This window comes from Cyprinodon variegatus, unplaced genomic scaffold (assembly GCF_000732505.1).
Source record: "Cyprinodon variegatus isolate N-32 unplaced genomic scaffold, C_variegatus-1.0 Scaffold156, whole genome shotgun sequence".
Lineage (NCBI taxonomy): Eukaryota > Metazoa > Chordata > Actinopteri > Cyprinodontiformes > Cyprinodontidae > Cyprinodon > Cyprinodon variegatus.
This window is the reverse complement of record NW_015150609.1, coordinates 392,405-412,404: the sequence shown is the minus strand read 5'-3', so window position 1 is coordinate 412,404 and position 20,000 is coordinate 392,405. Positions and strand designations below refer to the sequence as shown.

Below are 20,000 nucleotides of genomic sequence, written 5' to 3'. Positions count from 1 at the left end.
ACAGAGCTGTGATCAAATCAGAATGCACGCCCTAAACCTTTTTACAGTATTAACCTAACAGGACTATAAAAAACAGAAATATCACAGATAGATATAAGGGTTGATTTAAACTTCCAGGTTAGCTGAGGTATGAGATGAATAAATGCCCTCCTCCTTTTATCCATACCAAGCTCTGCTCTCATTTACCGAACAGTAATGTGTCATACAAGCTCAAAAATCAGCAGTAAAGAAACATTTTCTCTGGATTCATCTCAACAATCAGCCTTGATTTTAAAATAAGACCAGGAAGAGGCGAAACATTGTTGGGATGCACAAATCCTGCAGCTGCTCTGTCAGTATTTTATGTTTTACATCTGATGGGGTTTAGTGTTTAGGCATTTTTTTCTAATAGCGGACAGCATGAAGACAAAGAGGCGGTTGAAGCTGGAATAACACCAGAAACCTTGCAGCCGTGTCAGAATGCCTGCCAGTTAGGTTTCAGCCAGCCAAATGCACCGGATGAACTTTTTAACAGAGGCAGAAATTGTTCCTGAAGAAATGAATGGCTAATGCTAAAATACTCACTTGCATTCTTCATCCAGCAGGTGGAACAGTGCGGTGGGCTTCTTGCTGACCAGGTTGATGCAGCCAGTATTGTCGATATAATCGATGTTCATCCAGCTGATGCCCTCTGCTCTGTACTCCTCCTGCATGAAAGAAAAGGAGAAACAACCTTCAATGATCAGTGATTTATTCATATGGTTTTGGGTGACTGTGTTCAGATCCTATTGGAAATATCATGCCTACTTAATTTAATGTGGAGGATGTTTCTTTTCTGGGTGGACCATCAAAATGACTTGTCCTTCTTATTGTCAATCATTCTGGTGATATGTTCACGCAAGGCTGTCCGACGTGGAAAAATTGCCAATCTTCTGGAAAGTAAGCTTGTATGAGCGATGCAAACAGCAACTTTTAAACAGAGTTTGTTTTAATTAACTAATTTTAATAAATTAATTAATGACTACCGTGGCATCAGCCCCCTTCTATTGCATAATCTGTTTGGATACAGAATTGCAAACATTAAAGAGAAAATACTCAAAGTTACAGAATTCTTCAAAAGATGACATCGTCATGAGCTGATGGATGCAGGGTCCCAAATTACCATTTTGAATCACCGGCCAAGTGGACCGGAATGAAAGAATGAATTAATGAATGAATGCAGAATGAATGAATGAACAAATGAATTAATGAATGAATGAATGGGACTTTTATTTCAGACAATTTAACAAACAATGAATTAAACAAATACACACAAAAACCAAACACCAATTTCCAAACTAAGTAAATTCCCCTGAACATAATTCAAAAGCAAAACGCTTTTCCAAATAAGCCTGTCGCTATAGAGAAGAAAGACAAAAAACAGAGCGTGCACGAGGAGAAATGGGCTTGTGCACGCTCTCATACAGTTTTATTAGACGTTTCCTCTCGGGAGCAGGTACAGGGTTGTGCATGTGCATTTATTTTTTTTTTAAGTGGAGAGGGAGGGTCTTTTAAAAAAATTTTTGAAAATTCTCCACTATACCTTTAAGTTTAGTTGTTGTACATTGGGGCTCCACCCTCAAATCATGTGTATTCATCATGGTTATCATCCTGCTTACTCTGTTGTAAACTGATAACTTAAACTTTATATTGCTGTGTGTCATGACTCGTCCGCAGGCGTCACAAAGCCAATCGTTTTAAATTTAAACGAGAGGATGGGTCAGAATTTCCTCCCAAGAGAAAGACTAAAATACATTATATAGATGCTGAAGAATTCCCAGTCATCCAGGTCGTAGTTATTCCAAGAAAGTAAAAAAAAAACAACAAAACAATCCACTGGATTTTGTTTTCCTAGCATGAAGACGTTTTTAACCCATTACAAGGTTTTGTTGGGCTACTCTATAAAGCCTGGAACTCAACATTAATCCAGACATTTTAATTGAGAAACCTTCTGGATGGGAAGCAAAACGTCTTCAAAGTTGGCAGAGTCCAGTGGATTGTATTTAAACTTTTCTTGGAACATTATATAGAAAAAGCCTCTTTCCAAATAAGAATTTAACCAATTTACAAGATAAATTAAATAAAATAAAAAGTGAATCCTGCTTGTGTTTTCAGCAGGTTAAATTCCTCTTAGAGTATCTACACATTTCTCTGGTGTATAAGGAGATAAATGGTTTTGGGCTGGCATAGATTTTAGCTACTTGTGTTTCCCCGGGCTGAAAGTAAACAAATATACCCAAAATCAGAGTTTATCCATAAAAGCTAGTATTTGCTCTGTCAGATCATTTCTATTAAGCTTTAGAGTTATTAAATAGAGTGGAATCCGCTTATAGTGACCACGTTGGTCCAGAACATATTTGAACACTATAAGTGGTTGATTACTATATCCAAATTCACCGTTATTTCACTGATTCTCGATGCAGAATATCATCTAAATGCCATTTGTATGGTTTTTCAATGAGAAAAATGAAATTAAACGGATAGCTACTGCATTTACTGAATTTTATTACAGTACCATGCAACTTTCATCACAGTGTACTGCGCTGTGCACAGTTTTAACCACCGGTGCTTTTTTTTTTTAACAAGTCTTAAGTTTGAAACAAACTGTTTCATAGAACAACAACATAGCAGATAACTGCATAGGCTACAGAAAATTAAAGCTAGCCTACGTCTGTTTTGTGTTGTGGATCTGCTGTGTGCATTAAGAAATCACTTAACATTTTTATCCATGGTTCCCTGCATTAGAGTGTCGTCCAACACCGAGTTCACTTCTTTTTCAAAACGATATAAAGGGTCAAAATTTTTGAAACCAACATGCAGGAGACCAGTCTTTAAAATGCAAACTGCATTCCTTATCTCAGGTCTGGAAGGGACAACATTCTCTATATCTTCATGCACTGGTACTCGCACCAAAGCGCTCTTGTACCTGCTCGATGATGTCCTCATCCTTCACGGGCTCTGACACTGGAGTGCTGTCATCACTTTCGATCCACTTATTAATTATTTTTGCACATGTTTACATTCATAAAATGGCCAAAAATGAACACTATAAGCGGATTTCTTGATTACTATAAACACATTATTTAAACAGCGTTTGTATAGAAATGATTCTGTCCAAAGCCTTTTGAACACTATTAATTGATTAATATATTCGTGACCACTATAAGCAGATTCCACTGTATTTAAATGTGCATTTCTTTTTTTCGTAACTTTTATGTGTTGCTTCATGCTAATGAAGTTGTTCATTTAATCTGGTTTATTTGTGTTAATTTTGTGTGTTACCACTTTGAATGACCCAGAGCTTTTCAAACAAGCCAACCTTTCTTTTAGAAAACTTGAATTACCTCATACCAGCATCAGTTATTTACAGGTTCATCATTTACCAATTTAAGCAACAACATCCGCAGAAAGTGTCTGAAGTCTTTGTGCTTTATTATTCAAAGAATCCATGTCTTTCCCAGTTTCATGTGTTCCTGGAAAAGACATTTAACCAACAAAGACCTTAATCCAGGGAAGGTTTAATAAAATGACTGGGGTTTTTTTTCTTGCTTCTTTCGTCCTTACCCTAAAGTCAGGAAGCTGGAAAAAAATGGGTTTAAAGATTTGTTTATTCAGTCTCTGTTCAGGAAATTTAAGATTCAAGAGGCAAATGTTCAACAACATCACTTTATATTTAGCAAACCTTTAAGATTAGCCCTGTGGCTTTAATATAGATAGAATGACATCAGCTAGGTACTATTTCTTATTAGTACTTTTTTCCCTTTTTTATAGATTAATGGTTTTACAAAGCGTTAGATTTATATATATATAAAAAATTATATTTTCCTCAAACACTTTGTTAAACATCCTTTACGTTCCTTTTTAAAGTATTTATCTTTCAAAAATGTCACCAAAGCAGGCAGTATGCAGCCATGTGTTGGGATAAGCAAAAAGAGATAAGCAGGGGTGAGATCAGGATGATGGAAAGTGACAGTGCATATGATCTAAATAAATAATCCAAGGACCTAAAATAAAATGCTTTACTGAATAATGGATTATAAAATCCTGACCTGTAAAATGTTATTGATCAAAGCTCACTGTTCTAATTCTGGACTCACCATAAGGGGCCTGTGTCTGTTGTATGGGGGGTTGCATTTGTTTTTAGAGGTTGGAATAAAAATTCAACTGCAGTATCAATGTTTGCATCCATAGAGGGCAAAGGCCTCAACATAGCGGGATTTCTTCCAGCATATCCAGCCTATCTAATCAGGATCAGCTGTACCACAAAGTTGACCATCCATCAACTCACGAACTCAATCGAATTAGAAGCGATCATGGATCGTGCAGACATGAAGGGGCGGGTTCACGGTAGGAGACCAATCGCAACCATTGAAGGGAGGGTGCCGTATTTCTCCTCATCTTACAGAAATATGAAAGAGGGGAAAAATAGCCTCAATGAAAATTCCAACATGGTGGCAGAACGAAGGAGATGTGGCAAAGCCAGATTTTTATAATATGCACTTTCACAGATATCCAGGTAGTGACTCACCTACAATGCATTCAAATCCTTTGATAGACTGTGTTCTGGTTAAACTTTCCTGATGTTTTACATGAAGCTGCTGGTTGCATAATATCTCATGGCCATACATGCAGTCTGTGATAAAGTGAGGAACGCATTCTTGTGAGCTGCACAACCGACACACAGTTCCAGGATCCGGCATATATGCAAGTAGTTCTCATAGTGATCCAAAGGATTTTCTTCCAATTTGAGCTCTGATTTTGATTATATACTGTTATTTAGCTATATTTACAATTTATACAAGAAACTGTAAGGTGTGTATGAGGACATCAGACAGGAAAAAACAAATACAAAATAGCAAAAGGTGTTAAGCTGGGCTTACACTGTATGATTCTTTGACCTTTTCGGGGCGACTTTCCAGTCGTGCGAGAATTTTCCGATCGGCCCTACTTCAGCCTGATCGTGTGTCATGTAGTAAACAGGGGATCAGCTTCTCACGACCACCTCCCGATTAGGGATCGTGAGGTCGGGAGAAAATCAAACATGCAAATCACTCAGTGTGCATGCGCAAACAGGGACTCCTCTTCTTCTTTTTGGTTTCCTTTTCTTTTTAGGGCTTTCAGGACAAAATTGCACAACACAGTGCGTTTCACTCTAGTGAATGTATAAAATAGACATGAAACAAATATGCCACACCACCATCCTCAAACTACTTCCAGTATCATTCTTTGCCTTTTTATAAGGCAGTATGGTTCAGTTGTAGATCACGTGATGCATATGATGCAAAAAAAAAAAATTCCCATTAGTTTTGTGAATTTTAACAATTTCGTTACAACTGAAAAAATACCTAATCAAATTGTAAAAGTTTTGTCGAAAAACAGTTTTCTTCAAAATTCCAGTGTTTCCCTTTAGCGAATCTATTTTTATGATTACAATTTGCGTAATTTGATGGTCAGAGGAAACACAGCTAGTAACTAAAGTCTGAAGTCAGTTAAAACAGTACAAAAAGGCGTTTGTAGAGATGTGCATATTTAATGAACTTTAATTGTGTTGTAGACTGTGGTCAAGTGGTCAAATTGGGGTATATAGATTTTACATGGACATAAGTAATTGCAATAAATGTCCAGTCGCACTAGAACTTTGTCATGTAAACAAGCCAGTCAGAATATTCTGATGGGATTCAGCAGGGCAGGATGGGATTGTAATCTAACAGAAGGGCCTTCAATGCTGATTGAAAATCCGATCGGCATGCATGTAAATGATCATCAGGATCCAGTTATTCTGAATGAGGCAAGATGACCCAAGTGCACATAAGCACTCCGCCTCAATGTGATTAATTTCTGCTCTGGTAGCTAAATACAATATTACATCTCGTTATATTTTGACTGACAGGTTTGCGTAAATTATTTTTAGTCAGATCTGCAGCTTTATTCCAGTTACCTATGTCCATATAAATAGAACAACCTAAATTTTTTGTTTTGTTTTTTTTAAACGGAAAACAAATGTTATCTGATGGACAGATTTTGTGCATGTAAACATTGCTAGTGTGCTGTTTGTTAAACACACTTTGATCACAATGTTTGCCAAGCAGAACCTGATGATTTTGAAGCAGCACATATTAAGTGCCACATCTTCATAATAGTATAGCCAAATAAAAATATACAATTTTAACCTGTTTTTTGTTTGTTTTTTCCCCATTTATTTCACTGTATTAAAAAGTTCTCCATTTTCACTAGATCTTAATCCACTAGAGTAATTTTTCGATGCAATGGAACAGGAAATTTGCATCTCAAATGTGCAGTTACCTAAACAGAACCGTAAAGGTCTGATATGCAACAGTGATGGTGAAGCGACGCAGGATTATGCTGTTTTAACTGAAGCAGAGAAGCGTTGCAAGCTGTGTGGTCATTTTCTCCAGGTATCAAAAGAAAATTGTACTAAAATATGTTGATAATTTACATTACGTCGGTCAATATCAATTATAAACCTTAACGACCAACATTTCTACCCTATAAACACATAGGAGGGCTTTAACTATGTTGTAACTGTATAATTATGAACCTGCTGCGAGGCTTTGAAGGCTCCCAACATGTCTGGGCAGGCTGCTCACTTAAACAAAGTAAACACAATGTTTAACCTGCTGGCAAATCTTAAATCGTGACTCTAAAAGGCCTTTGAAGTTTAATCAGATCAATTAGGAGAGCCTGTATCTTTGCAAAGTGGTTAAAGTGGACATACTCTCAGCTATCCTGTTGCACAAGTGATGACAGGAAACTCTGATTTATTACAGTTACTATAATGTACATGGATTGTGTGGTATGCTAAACCAAGGATTTTGCCTCAGGTATGAGTAAACAGGTTGAAATGTTGTTGAAATATTGGTTGCATAATAAAAACAGAAAATGAGTTCAGGTCCAGTCCCAACAGGAAAGCTGTTCCTCTGAAATGGGCTCATCGTTTGCATAATTCAATAACAAAACATTCTTCTACAGATAAACCAAAATCAACCGACCTGTTCGAGCTTAAAGATGTGCTGATTGAAGTAATGCTGAAGGCGCTCGTTGGCAAAGTTGATGCAAAACTGCTCGAAGCTGTTGTTCTCAAAGTCCTCAAAGCCAAAAATGTCAAGCACACCGATGGACAAGATCTGAGGGGGAATAAGTAAATTTACTTTCAAGAATATGCTGTAAAATTCCAGTTATAATTTCTAAGCATTAAATAGATTTTACAGGTGGACATCTTCCGTCTCATTTTACCTTGGTGGTCTCCTCCAGGTCTTTGATGTTCAGCAGAGCGTGGTTGATTCTGAACACAATCCAGTCAAACAGAGCGCTGTACAGAGACTTGGCCATCGAATCTCGCACCGTTCCAGCCTGAGAGGAGAAGGGACACACTGGCTGTTAAACATTTATTAGGGCATTCACCAAAAGGACCACTTAATTATGATAAGTCGACTCACACCTAAACAACTCGAAAGTTGCCCCCTGGCAGGTGTGGGCCTGCATGGCGGTGTGTGTGCATCATACAAACCTGGACTCTTATTGGCTCATTTTATGGGCTTAGTAAACAGACCGACCTGATATAAACAAGGCTGTCAATGCAGACATACGCATTTTATTTTAATTTGATTATTTTTATATAGATGAGGGCAGTTTTAATTCTTTCTGCTCCCTTTAAGTTATGAATGAAAGAATTATGTTGTGTTTTATTGAATGAAATAAATAAACTAAAGATATTGCATAGCTCAGTTTAGAGTTTCACCACCTACACCAAGAGCTGCATGCTTTTCAGGGTCGCTTCTAGAGCTTGTATTGTCTCATCTGAGCCCAGTTAGACAACCTGCCACCCCAAATCGGTACCCGCATTTCTTGCCAGGATAACAACACATAGCATGCCTCTCTCTGATTGGTTGTTGTCTGGCAGAAAGAGCTCGGATTTTTCCAACTCACACCTAGGCTGCTCGTCACGCGCCTCGGAGGCTTAAATATTCATGATGCGTTTCTTCAGCTGCTCGAAATGCAGCACCTCTTGATGCGCCCTAATGAGCTTACACCATAGACTTTATATGTAGCTGCTTCTGCTGCTCAAAGCCGGCCCCCCCTCCCTGAATTAATTTGATGATGTCATAGAACGAGGCATCGATTCGACTTCAACTTTTACCGTCAAAACAAACTTATCTGATTTGGTCATGTTTATCTCTGGGAAAGCTGTGCTATTCTATGATGATATGAGTTTGCTGTGATGCCTGATGAGGGAACAGGCAAAGAGGGAGCATTTGACTTTCAAGATATCTAAATACAACCTAAAATATAATAAGACAGGAGAAAAAAGTTACCTAGCTGAGAAGTAAAAGTTTACAGGGCTTCTAAAAATTAGACTTATGCTACGTTCAGACCGCACGCAGCAGAGGAAGCAGAAGCAGCTACTGTAGTTTGCATGCAAAGTCAAAGGTTGACACAGATTAAGGTGCAGCAAAAGGTCCTGCAGCGCGTCCGAGCAGCTGCAGCAGCACCTCATGAGCTTCTGAGCATCTGACGCACACGACGCGCTGCAAAAGCAGCAGCTGCTGGGGTTGGAAAAATTGAACTTTTGCTGCTCGACGCGCCACATCAACCAATCAGAGAAGTTGATCTGGGAGCTGGCAGGGAGACAGACACAGCAGATCGCTATGATCACTCTGAAACAGGTTTTTAACACCTAAATTAACTTAAAATGCCTCCAAAATATGTTTATTATTCTGCTGCCTACAGTTTGGATTACATACATGAAAAACGCCTTCCAGCCGCAGCAAACAGTAGCGGAAAAAACACAAGAGGTGACTGGGCCAGAGGCTACTGTTAAAGGGGATTCCCAGTGAAATAATATTTGAAGGCAGGATTGTTTTCTTGATGAACTGACTGCATAGATTAAGTTTTCAGGTGGACTTTCTCACTTAAAAGAATATTAAAACTACTTTTTACCCACTGATCACAGCAAATATAGCAAAGCCGCTCTCTGCCATTGAACACAGGAGCAGCAGAAGCATCAGACGCATCTGGACACACTTTACTGGACGTCTTTAATGTGGACAAGCATCAAAATTGAAGCAGCAGAAGCTTTTTTGCAGCTTCCAGTGCTTGTGGTCTGAACATAGCATTATTCATTAAAATAAGCCAAGCGATTTCATCCGCCATTGTTACAGGGAAGGAAAGGTTAGGGTAGCTCCACCCAACACGCATCAGACGCACTTTTCGACTGCGCAGCTATAGCAGCAGAGATGCTTCAGCCGTGCATCAGAACTAAACTTGAATTAATCTGAGCATTATGTAGAAGAGTTTCTTACAGAGATGCGATTCCTTCGATTATTGATCTGTCATCTTCACTGCTGTTCTAATTTCCCCTGTGAGGGAAACAAAGAGTTTTTATCCCCGAGTCCCCCCCTCTGGTTCCAGACACATCTGTATTAGACATTACAGTTTGGCCAGATGTATTTGACTGTGTGGCTGCTTTTGTATTTGGCGGTTGTAAAATAGATTAAAAAAGGGATCGAAACATGGAGAACAAGTGATTTATCTGTTGGGGGAAGATATAAAATTCAGACAGAGTAGATTCTAAGAGCTTTTTTCTTTTTCCTTTTTCAAAATGTGCCATCTCTGCTTTAAGAATCAAGCTTTTAAATGTTCATCTGAAAATCAATCCATTCCCCATAGTCTTATAACTGATATAGAATATCCAAAAAGCAGAAAGAGGAAAAAAACACACAAAAGAAGAGGAGACAGCATTTTAGTGAAATTTTTCCCAAATAACCAAACTACACATGTTTTTTTTTTTATCCAGTGTATCTTTAAGAACAGATTCAATGTCATTTTACTGAACCTGTGTGATGAATGATTTTACCTTCCAGTAAAACCAGAGATTCAGGGCAGAAATCTCAAATTTCTGCTGAAAATTAACCATTTATTGCTCACAATCCCACCCTATATTTGTTCATTACATCAGGAGGGATTTTAATTCAAGTCTCTTTAATGATGAGAGCTTTTCATTAATGGAGGATAGGCAGGTTTAAGACCAAATGAAGAAAACATAAAAACATATTAGTTGATTTATTTTAGTTTTTTCTTTTCTTTTCTGCATTATTGTAGTTAAAAGACTGTTGAGACTGTCTGAGTAATATTTACACTAAGACCACCCAGTGAGCTCCCATAACAGCAACTGTTTGTTCATTTAGAAGGACTCCTAAATATCCAGCAGGTCATTACGAGGTTTGGTGGGAATATTTAACACAGCACTGTTTTCTCGGAAAGTCTGGAGATAAATGGTGCCAAGATGCCGTAAGGAAAAACACAAATCCCCGACGATTCCTTACAAATTTCAACCTCCAAAGTTTGAATACTTTCTAATCAAGATGGGTTTCATGTTAAAATTGGTAGAAACTACAATTTGTTCAGGATCCGCTGTGTATTTCTGACGCCTCTCACTTTTAGACCGTGACGCTTGTTTGTTTTCAGAGTGGAGGTCCCAAAGAAAACTCTAAAGGGGGGCTCAGAATGCCTGCTTCTCTCTGCACACGCTGAAGGACTTTGTGATCGTCAGTTTGCTGATGCCTGCATGTGCGCATGTGGAGCTGCAGACGGAGGGAGTCAGCAGGAGGAGATCCGGTGCTGGTGCACCCTGTCCTGTAAACATGGCTGTGCCTGACGCAGAAAGAAAGGCAGCTATGATGGGAAGGTTGACTACCCACCTTCAATGGTACAGGAAGTTACTCGGACATGCAGCTAAGGGGGGGGATCTGCATGTCTGTCAGAACAATTTGCCATAAAGTGGGTTTTACTGTATTCATTTACCACAAACTATTCAAGTGTAACATCAATGGTGCCTTAAGGACTTTTTATAGAATTGAAGTAAGATCATAGTCACAGACAAAATAGTACTAACTTGTAAAATGAAGAATGTAAGTGATTTTAGGTTTTCGTGTTTGCAGGTGTATTTATTCCCCTTCCCTCCAACAATAAACAAGCGCCTTCCAAACTGAATTAGTAAACAACAACATTTGACTATGTTACACCTTTTCCACTGGCTGAAAAAGCCGTTTAAGCCCACTAACAATGTGCTTTTAGTGGCATTGACCCGGGCAGACATGTGTCTACCCAAGTCAAATGACTCTACAAGCGACCTGCGTTAAAAACGCCTTGGCTCTGGTCGGCATGTAGTGGAAACACCAGACCCAGGTTAACCAGTTAAATTACATGAGGACTTTGAGCTCAACGTACGTACATCACAACATTGCGTCCATCGTGTGTTAAATAACAAGCCCAACGACTCTGCTTGTATTTAAGAAACATGGCACAGCACTGCCAAGATAGAGAGATCTATGCGCTCCTTATGATCCGTGGAGAAGAGGGGATTCGTCACCAGGTTTCAGTCACTATGTTGCTCTCCATTATTTACTTCCCTGATTTCTGTCGCATTGTCAACATCATCAACACTCACCCAGCGTAATGACGTCATCAGACACGCAGTGGTGGGGGACAGTGGCTATGCAACTTGCCAGCAGGGGGTTAGACTCAGCTTTTCGGTTAAAATGGCAAAAAGAGCCAAAAGCCGATTGTTAGCGGTTTGAAAAACCAGGGTTTTCAGTGTAAAAGAGGCTTTAGAGAACAGCATCATGAAGACCAAGGAACCCAAGTAGTGGTACTGCCACCATGTGCAATGGCCTGGCCCCCCTACTGGCCACCCCCCACCTACCAGTGTAAATTCCAGTAGCATCAGTTTAGTATTTCATCCCATTATGCACAGCCAGCAATGTAACATAAAAAAAATACACTATAAATCATGATATGAGGAGTTGTTTTCTTAAGTCTTAATGATTTCTACAGGCAGGCTTTCCAAAATAGTAGATTCAAACCCTGGCGCCACTGCAGGTGAGGGAAAACAATGATGGAGTTTTGGTTGGGTGCTAAATTATCACACAATATTCCTGACTTCAATCCTTAATATGAAAAAAAAAGATAAAACATCTGCAAACGTAAGAAGCCTAACAAGCCACACAAATAGAGCTTTAGTAAGAGAAGCAACCAGGAGGCATTAATCTGCACAGAGTTCAACAGATATTTTCAGGCAAATGACTTATGGTCAACATAAAAACACATGAAAATAAAAAAATCAGTAAAAATGGCAGTGATTGTGTCTGTCTAATAAGTGATAATACAGAGCTATTGGTATGAAGCTCTACACCCAGATCGTCTCTAAAAACAGCAAAGCATCTGTTTCTGTTTGGTGTTTGGAAGAAGTGGAGAAGCAGCTGCAGCCTCACCTCAGCCAGCTTGTAGGGAACAATCAGCTTCTCTCCCACGGTGACCGTCTTCCTGGTCGTCAGAGCTTCAAACAGCATGTCCTCCCTCACCTGGCCGTAACACAGGCAACAGGTCAGTTTTCTAAATGTCCTAATTCCTTCTCTTTCAGCTGCACCTTTGAAAGCTAATTCATTTAATGGGGCTTTATTTTCTACTGGGTAAAACAGAACAAGTGAAGTGAAGCTCTTCTGCAGTACCTCCAGCAGCTCTGAAACAACCGGCAGCACCTCAGGGTTGCAGATGTCGATGGAGTCGTCCCTGTACGTCTTCTTCTTGTAGCGGATGTTTCCCAGGTGAAGGATGGCCGACAACAGTGAGAAGATCCTGACAAATAAGAAAATAAAAAAAGGATGTCATTTGACCCTGGTGGGAAAGCTTTAGGGAAGCCATGGACGGCGGTTTTCCTGCATCGCTTACTGTTTGCGTGTGGCCGGAAGAAAGCCCACCATCTCCATGGCCAACTGGAGCCTCTCAAAGTCATGCTTCAGGTCCTCTCCTTCAACAGTGAAACAGTCCTACAAGAAGCAGAGCCAGACTGTTATCAGCCCTGGATCCACTGGGAACCATGATCGCTCACTGTGAGCTCACTGAAGCCTGCTGACGTACACGCAGCCTCGGCGTTTCTCATCATAATTAAAGCAAAGTCACTTAAAATAACTTTTTTCTGTGTTTACTTTGAAGCTGAGACAGAAACAGCGTGATAGCCTAGATCGGCCAAAATGAGCGGCTCGTGCTAGAGCAAGCTATGATTAGGACTCTCTGGGTCAAACCAAACAGTAACACTCCAGCCTGATGTGCAGAGTGACTTTTCTTCACTTTACGCTCATGAAGTGGAAAATCTGGCCCGGCTTCCCCTTTAAAACGAGTCCACAGAAATCTGGCGAGCTATCAAAACAGCCGAGAGCAGCTGTGATTTATGGCTTTGTTTGTGTTGAAGTGATGTATGACAAACTAAAATAGCAGTAAGGAGAAAAAAGGATGCATTGGTCTTTAGACAAAAACAGTGATGTGTGAAAAAAGACGGAAATTTAAATACATTTAAATACATACGATGGACGGATCCAAAGCCTAAATTAGCACAGGGCAGTAAAACTACAATCATGCAGTCACCCCCATAAAGAAAGAAAAAACCTTCATTATAGTAAGGTTTGCATAAACTGTTTTGCAGGCATGGATGTTTCAAACAACACAACCTTTGGAATGAATGTAGACTTGTTTGTTGATGAGTGGAGGATAGACTTTTTCGCAAAGGTAGTAGAGCATCATAGATTCCTTGTAATCCTTAAGAGCAGTAATAATCACGACTGCTGCGCTGTAATTTTATCCAATCAGAGCATAAACTCAGGCTGACTGCACTGCAGGAAGAAACCACCTTTTAAAATATCTGTAATTCCCCTCCAGTGAGTCAGACCTGCTCACAAACTTAAGGCCGTTTTAATCAGACTTTGATCTGACTTCCCGAGAATCTGTCAACGACTTACATTAAGCTTTGCTGGGTTTTAATTTCTTTATTTTCATTTAGTATAACACCTGCAACAATTGCCGTGTTTTGTGGGATATAAGCTAGATTTTTGTAAATAAGTGAAGAAGTTCCAGGTCTCAGATATCCGACAGATGTCATGACTCGAGACCAGAGGGATGCACCATGGTTTGACTGAAGATCCATCAGCTTAAACCCGGTTTTCTTTGATATTTTCCAGAAATATAACTACAAATGAGTGAAGGAACAGGTGGATTTTACAGTAGTAGCCATTCATATTTCCCCACTTTCCTTGATGTGCCCTTAGCTGGTCCCCTAAAATTACTTTTTAAACATCTAAAATATTCTGTCATGATTGTTAAGATCTAAAGAGAAGCATCATCTCCTGGTCAGACCCTGTCATTCAGTGAAAGGGTGGAGTCAGAGTAAGAAATACGCACGTTCAGGAGAAGGCCAGTGGCTGGAAGTTGGAGGGGATTTTGCTGCCATTGGGCTGGATTTTGACTGGGAAGGACCATTTTGAATAGCTGCTACTGTAAAATATAATGGAAAAGATCCTTTTTCTGCGTTTTTGGTTCTGTGTCAAACCAAAGTGATGCAACTCAAACGTTTAGGGAACATCTATCTCAAGACGATCAAGGAAAGTGGTTAAATCCAGCTCAGTCAAATTCTTACCCAATTTATAACGACATGCTACCGCTTCTCGCATAACTACTATCAGTCCCCCCCCCCCTACCATTGTAGATGAGCGTTACTCATCAGTTTGTTTCTCTCACTAGTTTGGCATCAAGATGAAAAGTTAGGAAAATAATAATAAACACGCTTACATCTTACATATAATGCAATTAATGTGTGAAAATAAAATGTTGTTCATCATATTTATGTTTAATTTGATTCCATTTGGATCTGTAGACCAATTAAAAATGTGACAGACCTTTATCGTTACCTTTTCCCAAAATATTGGATTAACAAACACATATTTCATTGAAGCAGCCAAATATCGTCGTTTCCTTGACACTTTTCTTTAGCTTTACTGCTTCTTTTACATTTTTCACTATATGAGAAGTTTAGAAAATCAAGGAGCTGCAGATCAGCAACATTTCAAACCTGAAATCAAGAGTGAAACCAAATGAAATAATAATCAAAAAGGAGTCCACAAAAACCAGACACAGAACAACCTTTTTATAACCATCTTCCTTAATCCAGCATTTCCACATTGGATTGTTAATCCACTCAGATTTACAGGCTAAGCAAATTTGGGAGGATTAGAAGGACCCTGAAACCCGAAGGTTCTGAAGGATTTCCCTCTAAAAATGCTCAAATCTTCCATGTCAACGATCTGAGGGTTTAAAGGCCTCTTAATGCAAGACTGGAGTGAGCAGATTTTTCTCTGAATGTACTGTGCACTTATGGTCAGCTGGCTGAAAGAGTTCTGGACATTATTATAAAAAGGCAATCTATTTCATTGAAGTCACCTAAAACAGTCAGTAATGGTAACGCTAAAAGATGACCACCTAAAACTATAGTTTCTAAATATTTACTGGCTTGCTAACTGAGCAGGCAGCCCAACTAATTATGACATCTATATCCACATATACATCTAAATCCCAATAAGCTAAAATATGATGACGCTGCATTGATAAGGTGGTATATTTACTGACTGCTATACTGCAGAAAAAGCATAGAAGTAGGGGTCTGCGATATATCGAATATACTCGATGTATCTCAAGTTTTCCCACACATGATAATTAAAATGAATACCGCGACCATGGAGTACAAATTCACATGACAACATTAAGTCTTCTGTATCTATTTCACTGAGAGTTTTATTTTTCCACACACTTTGAATGCATCATAAACCCCTCCTCCAAACAGGATTATTTTCTCGCACACTACAGCAACCAGCAAACAAAATATGGCGGCAGCAGGTGTTTCAGCTGAGCAATATACAGCAGTGGTTTGGATTTCACGCCAAGGACGTCAAACAAAATGTGCTAATTTGTAAGACCAAAAACCATTGCTGCAAAAGGTAGGAGTACAAATATACTCCACCACCTAAAAAGTAGTCTCCCCGCACACTAATTAAATCATTAAATAAATCATCTGTGAAGTCGATGATGTTGGCCTCGTCATTTGAAGAAGCGATCGATGAGAGAAAAAGTAAGAGATGGAGGGAAATCGCAGGCGTTATTTATTACATTATTTAAACGTTTTTTTAGATGCTCTAATACCTGTGATGTGGTGTTCAAAGGTTTGCAGAATTTTTCTAAACTTGGCAATATAGTAATTTTTACAACTTTTTGTGCTTCTATAAAATTCCCAGCACCTAAAGATCAGTGCAAGTACTTTGGAGATGCTCTGATAATGCTCTAATTTTGTTATGGTATTTCTACTATCATTTTTGTAACTTGAGGTAAAAAAATAATAATAATTCCTATTCTGATTTTTTTTTATTTTTTTTATTTTTTTTATTTTTTTTATTTTTTTAATTATTATTATTATTATTATTATGCACAAAAGAGCCCTTAATTATTTTGCATTTTATTTAGTATTGCGTGTTTTTGCTTTATTTCCTGTTTGGTTGCTGGTATATTTTTAAAGACACCCAAACACATCATGTAGCAGGAAAGATTTGAGCCGGTTAAAATAAAATGTTTTAAATTTGAAACCAAAAGTTTGAACGATTATATCAGTGCAATTTTATGCACTCTATTGTTTTTGAAGGTAATTTAAACATATTGTGATATATATCGCGATATAGCCCACATATATTGCAAAATTCGATTGTCTTCATATCACTCAGCCCTACATAGAATGACTCATGACTGACAGAAGCTCACCAAATACTCTGCATCTTGTTATCCTAAAAGTTATTAGCACAGCCTGTGTTTTGTTAAAGGATTTAAATTGGAAATGCTGCATTGGAAGAGATCAGAAGTGTGTTATAACAGCAGAGAAAGCTACTAGACATAACTTAGAGAAGCAGCACATCGGAGGAAAGGCAAAAACAAACACAGCTAAAATAAACATAAAGCAAACCAAACCAGGAAACCCAAAAAAGAAACAAACTGAGTGGAGGAAAGAGGCTCTGAGGGGGGGTGGGGGTGCAGGAAAGGCATAGTTTACTCCCAAAGTGTTCAGGTGATCTAATTATCTAAAAAGAAAAAAAAAAAAAAAAAACTGTGCAGATAGGTGTGCGGCTCACACTGAGGCACAAATACTGACCGGTTCACTCTCATCACAGTAACTGTCCCAGCGAGGCTGGCTGCTTGTCTTTGTCATCTGGAAATGTTAGGGCAGGGGTCACAGGCAGGTAGGTCAGGGTTAGAAGCTCGCACATTTCAACATGGAAGCTCATTAGAAAAAATAATAATAACAGAGCAGCAGAATGATCAGCTCATTGCATTTCAGGTTAATGTTTGTTCAGGTCAACATTCAATCCTAGAAAGATTAATAGCAGCTAAGCTTTCATACAACAGGGGAGAAAACAGATAAACAACAAACACATTCTCACAGTCAGTAAAGAACATATATGTTTGTTTGTTATTTCCTGGTCAATTAAATGTCAAAAATGAAGCCAAAAAATAATAAAATAAATCCTTTAAAATTAGATTCATCATATTGTTTCTTTCAATTATTAAAAAGGAACAATTTTTAATTTAATTCCAAGACCTGCTGTAAAATGACAAGGAATATCAAAATATAACTAAAACAAAGCTGCATTCTTACTGTAGAAAATATGATCAGATTATTTCTGTTGTTTGGTGTATTAAGTTTTTTAAATACTAACTTTTTTTGCTATGTCAACATCCTCCATTCTCAGCAAATTTTCATGTTCTATTAAAAACTCATCTCAGGTATGAGTCACAGCCATCATATCTGTAAATTAATTGATCTTTGCCTAATATTGAAAATAAATCCTTACAATAAAGACTTTTCCTCAAAATTTGCCATAACATTTTACTTTATGTCAATCTAGTAAAATCCCCCAACCCCTATTTCTTCCGTTTCTTTTTTTTTTTCTAATCAATCCTTGACTCTTTCAAATAAAGCCAAATATTATGTTCTAATCTCCGGTTTAAAGGAGAGGCCCAGAGTATTCTTCATGGCCAACCATTACCTATGGTTCACCACAGATAAGAGCAACTTGGTCAAACTAGGACAGCATGTTTGATGACTGTGGCAAAAATTGTGATTAAAAATATATATGTTAAACTTTCTGTGACCATAGCTAAACTTTTAAGATGTTTCTGGGGAGAAACTCTTATAAAAGCACTGCAGGTAGGCCGCCTCATCCCAACCACCTGTGGTAACAAGCAGGGAAACAATAGCCACTGGGAAAATATAAGCAGCTAATAAACGGTGTTATAACAAAAAGTGCATGCCCTGTCATGGTAAAGCTTGCTGCCAGGTATTACTGCTAATAGAAGAAGAAAATGGAATAAATATGACAGAAAAATAAGCTCCTTGGTGCAGGACTGTCCGCTTCAAATGCTTTTAAATCAACTCCGAAAAAAAAAAAAAAAAAATTGTGGAATTGGATCAAATTGCAATTAACTGAACCAGTTAATGAAATGTAGCTTCTTTGTTTAAGGAAGTGGAAAATGATTCTGTGCAACATTTATCTGAATCAGTTCATCCATCTGAATTAACACCCATCGGTCTGACCATCCGTGAAAAGGTGTATTATTTAAAGGAGAAGTCCAGTCATATTCAGAGTTCATACTTCTGAAAGTACTTTAAATATGAAAATATTAGATACTGTTCGATAAATGATAAGTGTTTTTAATTAAGAGTAATTTTCATTTGAATGTGCTTTTCTGGAGGCACCCATGTTTGTCAAAGAACACTACTGCCCCCTACTGGTTTGTGACGTCACGGTGCGGTATCAGCTGTTGATCAAGTCCCAGTGCTGTATCTGATGTTTATTACAATAAGCGACTTATACAAATGTTGGCTACATATTACGTGTTTTTTCTCTGGCCAGAAGTTCAATGGCAAATCCTCCCTCTTCAAGTTGGCAATCCGACGACGAACCCGTCCGTGGAGGATCATGAATCAGAAAGAATGTTTTTTTCACTTTTACCCGATGTATTCCAACATCCAACTGCCATGCATGTGGGCATTGTCAGTTTAACTATAGCTCTGGTGAATTTCAATGGTAAAGTCCTCTGGAAATCTTCAATAGTTGTTGCTGATTGCAGATGTGTCTAGTAGTTCCCATTGATTTTGCTTGTAAAGTGGGGAGAATGGCGCTAGGCTTACCTCACCGTGACATCACTGCTAGTAGATGGCAGGAGTGAGTAGCTCAGTGACCACAACAAAAATAATTGTTTTTATTTTTTTACTGATCAATGCTAAATTCATTAAATCACTTGGAACATATTAGTTTTAGGTATAAATAATGATTAATTGATTATTCCTTGCTGACCGGACTTTTCCTCTAAAGTCCAGGCTATGTAAGTATAGTTCATACTTCACACGAGCCTGGCTTTATGACAAGATAATAAAAGGATTGGAACTTGTGCCTGGTTTATCTATTTTTAAAATAAATCCCTGATAACCACTAAAATGCACAAGTTTTTTTCACTTATTTTAAAACTAGAGGTTAATTAGTGCAGAATTCACTTGGTTTAATCAGCATAAACATCAGTAGGGCTGAAGTTCTGGATGCTGGAACAGTGTTTGGCAAAGAGAATAAAAAGTAAGGCCCCTAAGGATTCATAGCTATAAATGACAGCAATATATCTTGGCAGCTTGTCAATAAATCCTTAAAAACCAGGTGGGGTCAAAGAAAAATGTATATGTGAGATCTTTCCGGAGCACAGGGCAAGTTTCATTTTAACTAAATCGAAATATGCCCCCCCCCCCAAAAAAAAACAAAAAACAGATATATTTGATGAGGAGGATGAGACCAACGTGCAGCAATGCGTGCACGGATGCATCCATGTGTTTGTATGTGCACACTGGGAAGAATGGGAGGAATTCCCTGCTCTCCTCTTTGCAGGAGGAAAGGCTCTATTGGGGGGTAGCAGGTCCCTGGGTGTCATATCGTGACTAGGAAAGCCCAGAGGCGAACAGGCAGCAAGTTTTATAGGGCACAAACATTCCATACAGTCAAGGTGTTTTCATGCCAAACCTGTTTCAGTGAAGAGGAAAAAAAAACCTTTTG

General features: G+C 38.5%; 1 protein-coding gene across 5 annotated transcripts in view; it reads right to left on the bottom strand.

Moving 5' to 3' along the window:
- The window catches only part of myo9a (myosin IXA), a 141,503-nt gene that overhangs the window by 50,494 nt on the left and 71,009 nt on the right, over positions 1-20,000 (bottom strand). For 4 of the 5 annotated variants that reach the window (XM_015377580.1, XM_015377584.1, XM_015377581.1 and 1 more), the window contains exons 6-12: positions 17,054-17,110; positions 12,766-12,863; positions 12,546-12,672; positions 12,309-12,398; positions 7,273-7,389; positions 7,029-7,163; positions 565-686 (exon numbers count right to left, since the gene is read on the bottom strand). In XM_015377580.1, the coding sequence (XP_015233066.1) occupies positions 565-686; positions 7,029-7,163; positions 7,273-7,389; positions 12,309-12,398; positions 12,546-12,672; positions 12,766-12,863; positions 17,054-17,110 (746 nt within the window). The remainder of the gene's footprint in view (positions 1-564; positions 687-7,028; positions 7,164-7,272; positions 7,390-12,308; positions 12,399-12,545; positions 12,673-12,765; positions 12,864-17,053; positions 17,111-20,000) is intronic. The other variant, XM_015377582.1, reaches the window with a different exon arrangement.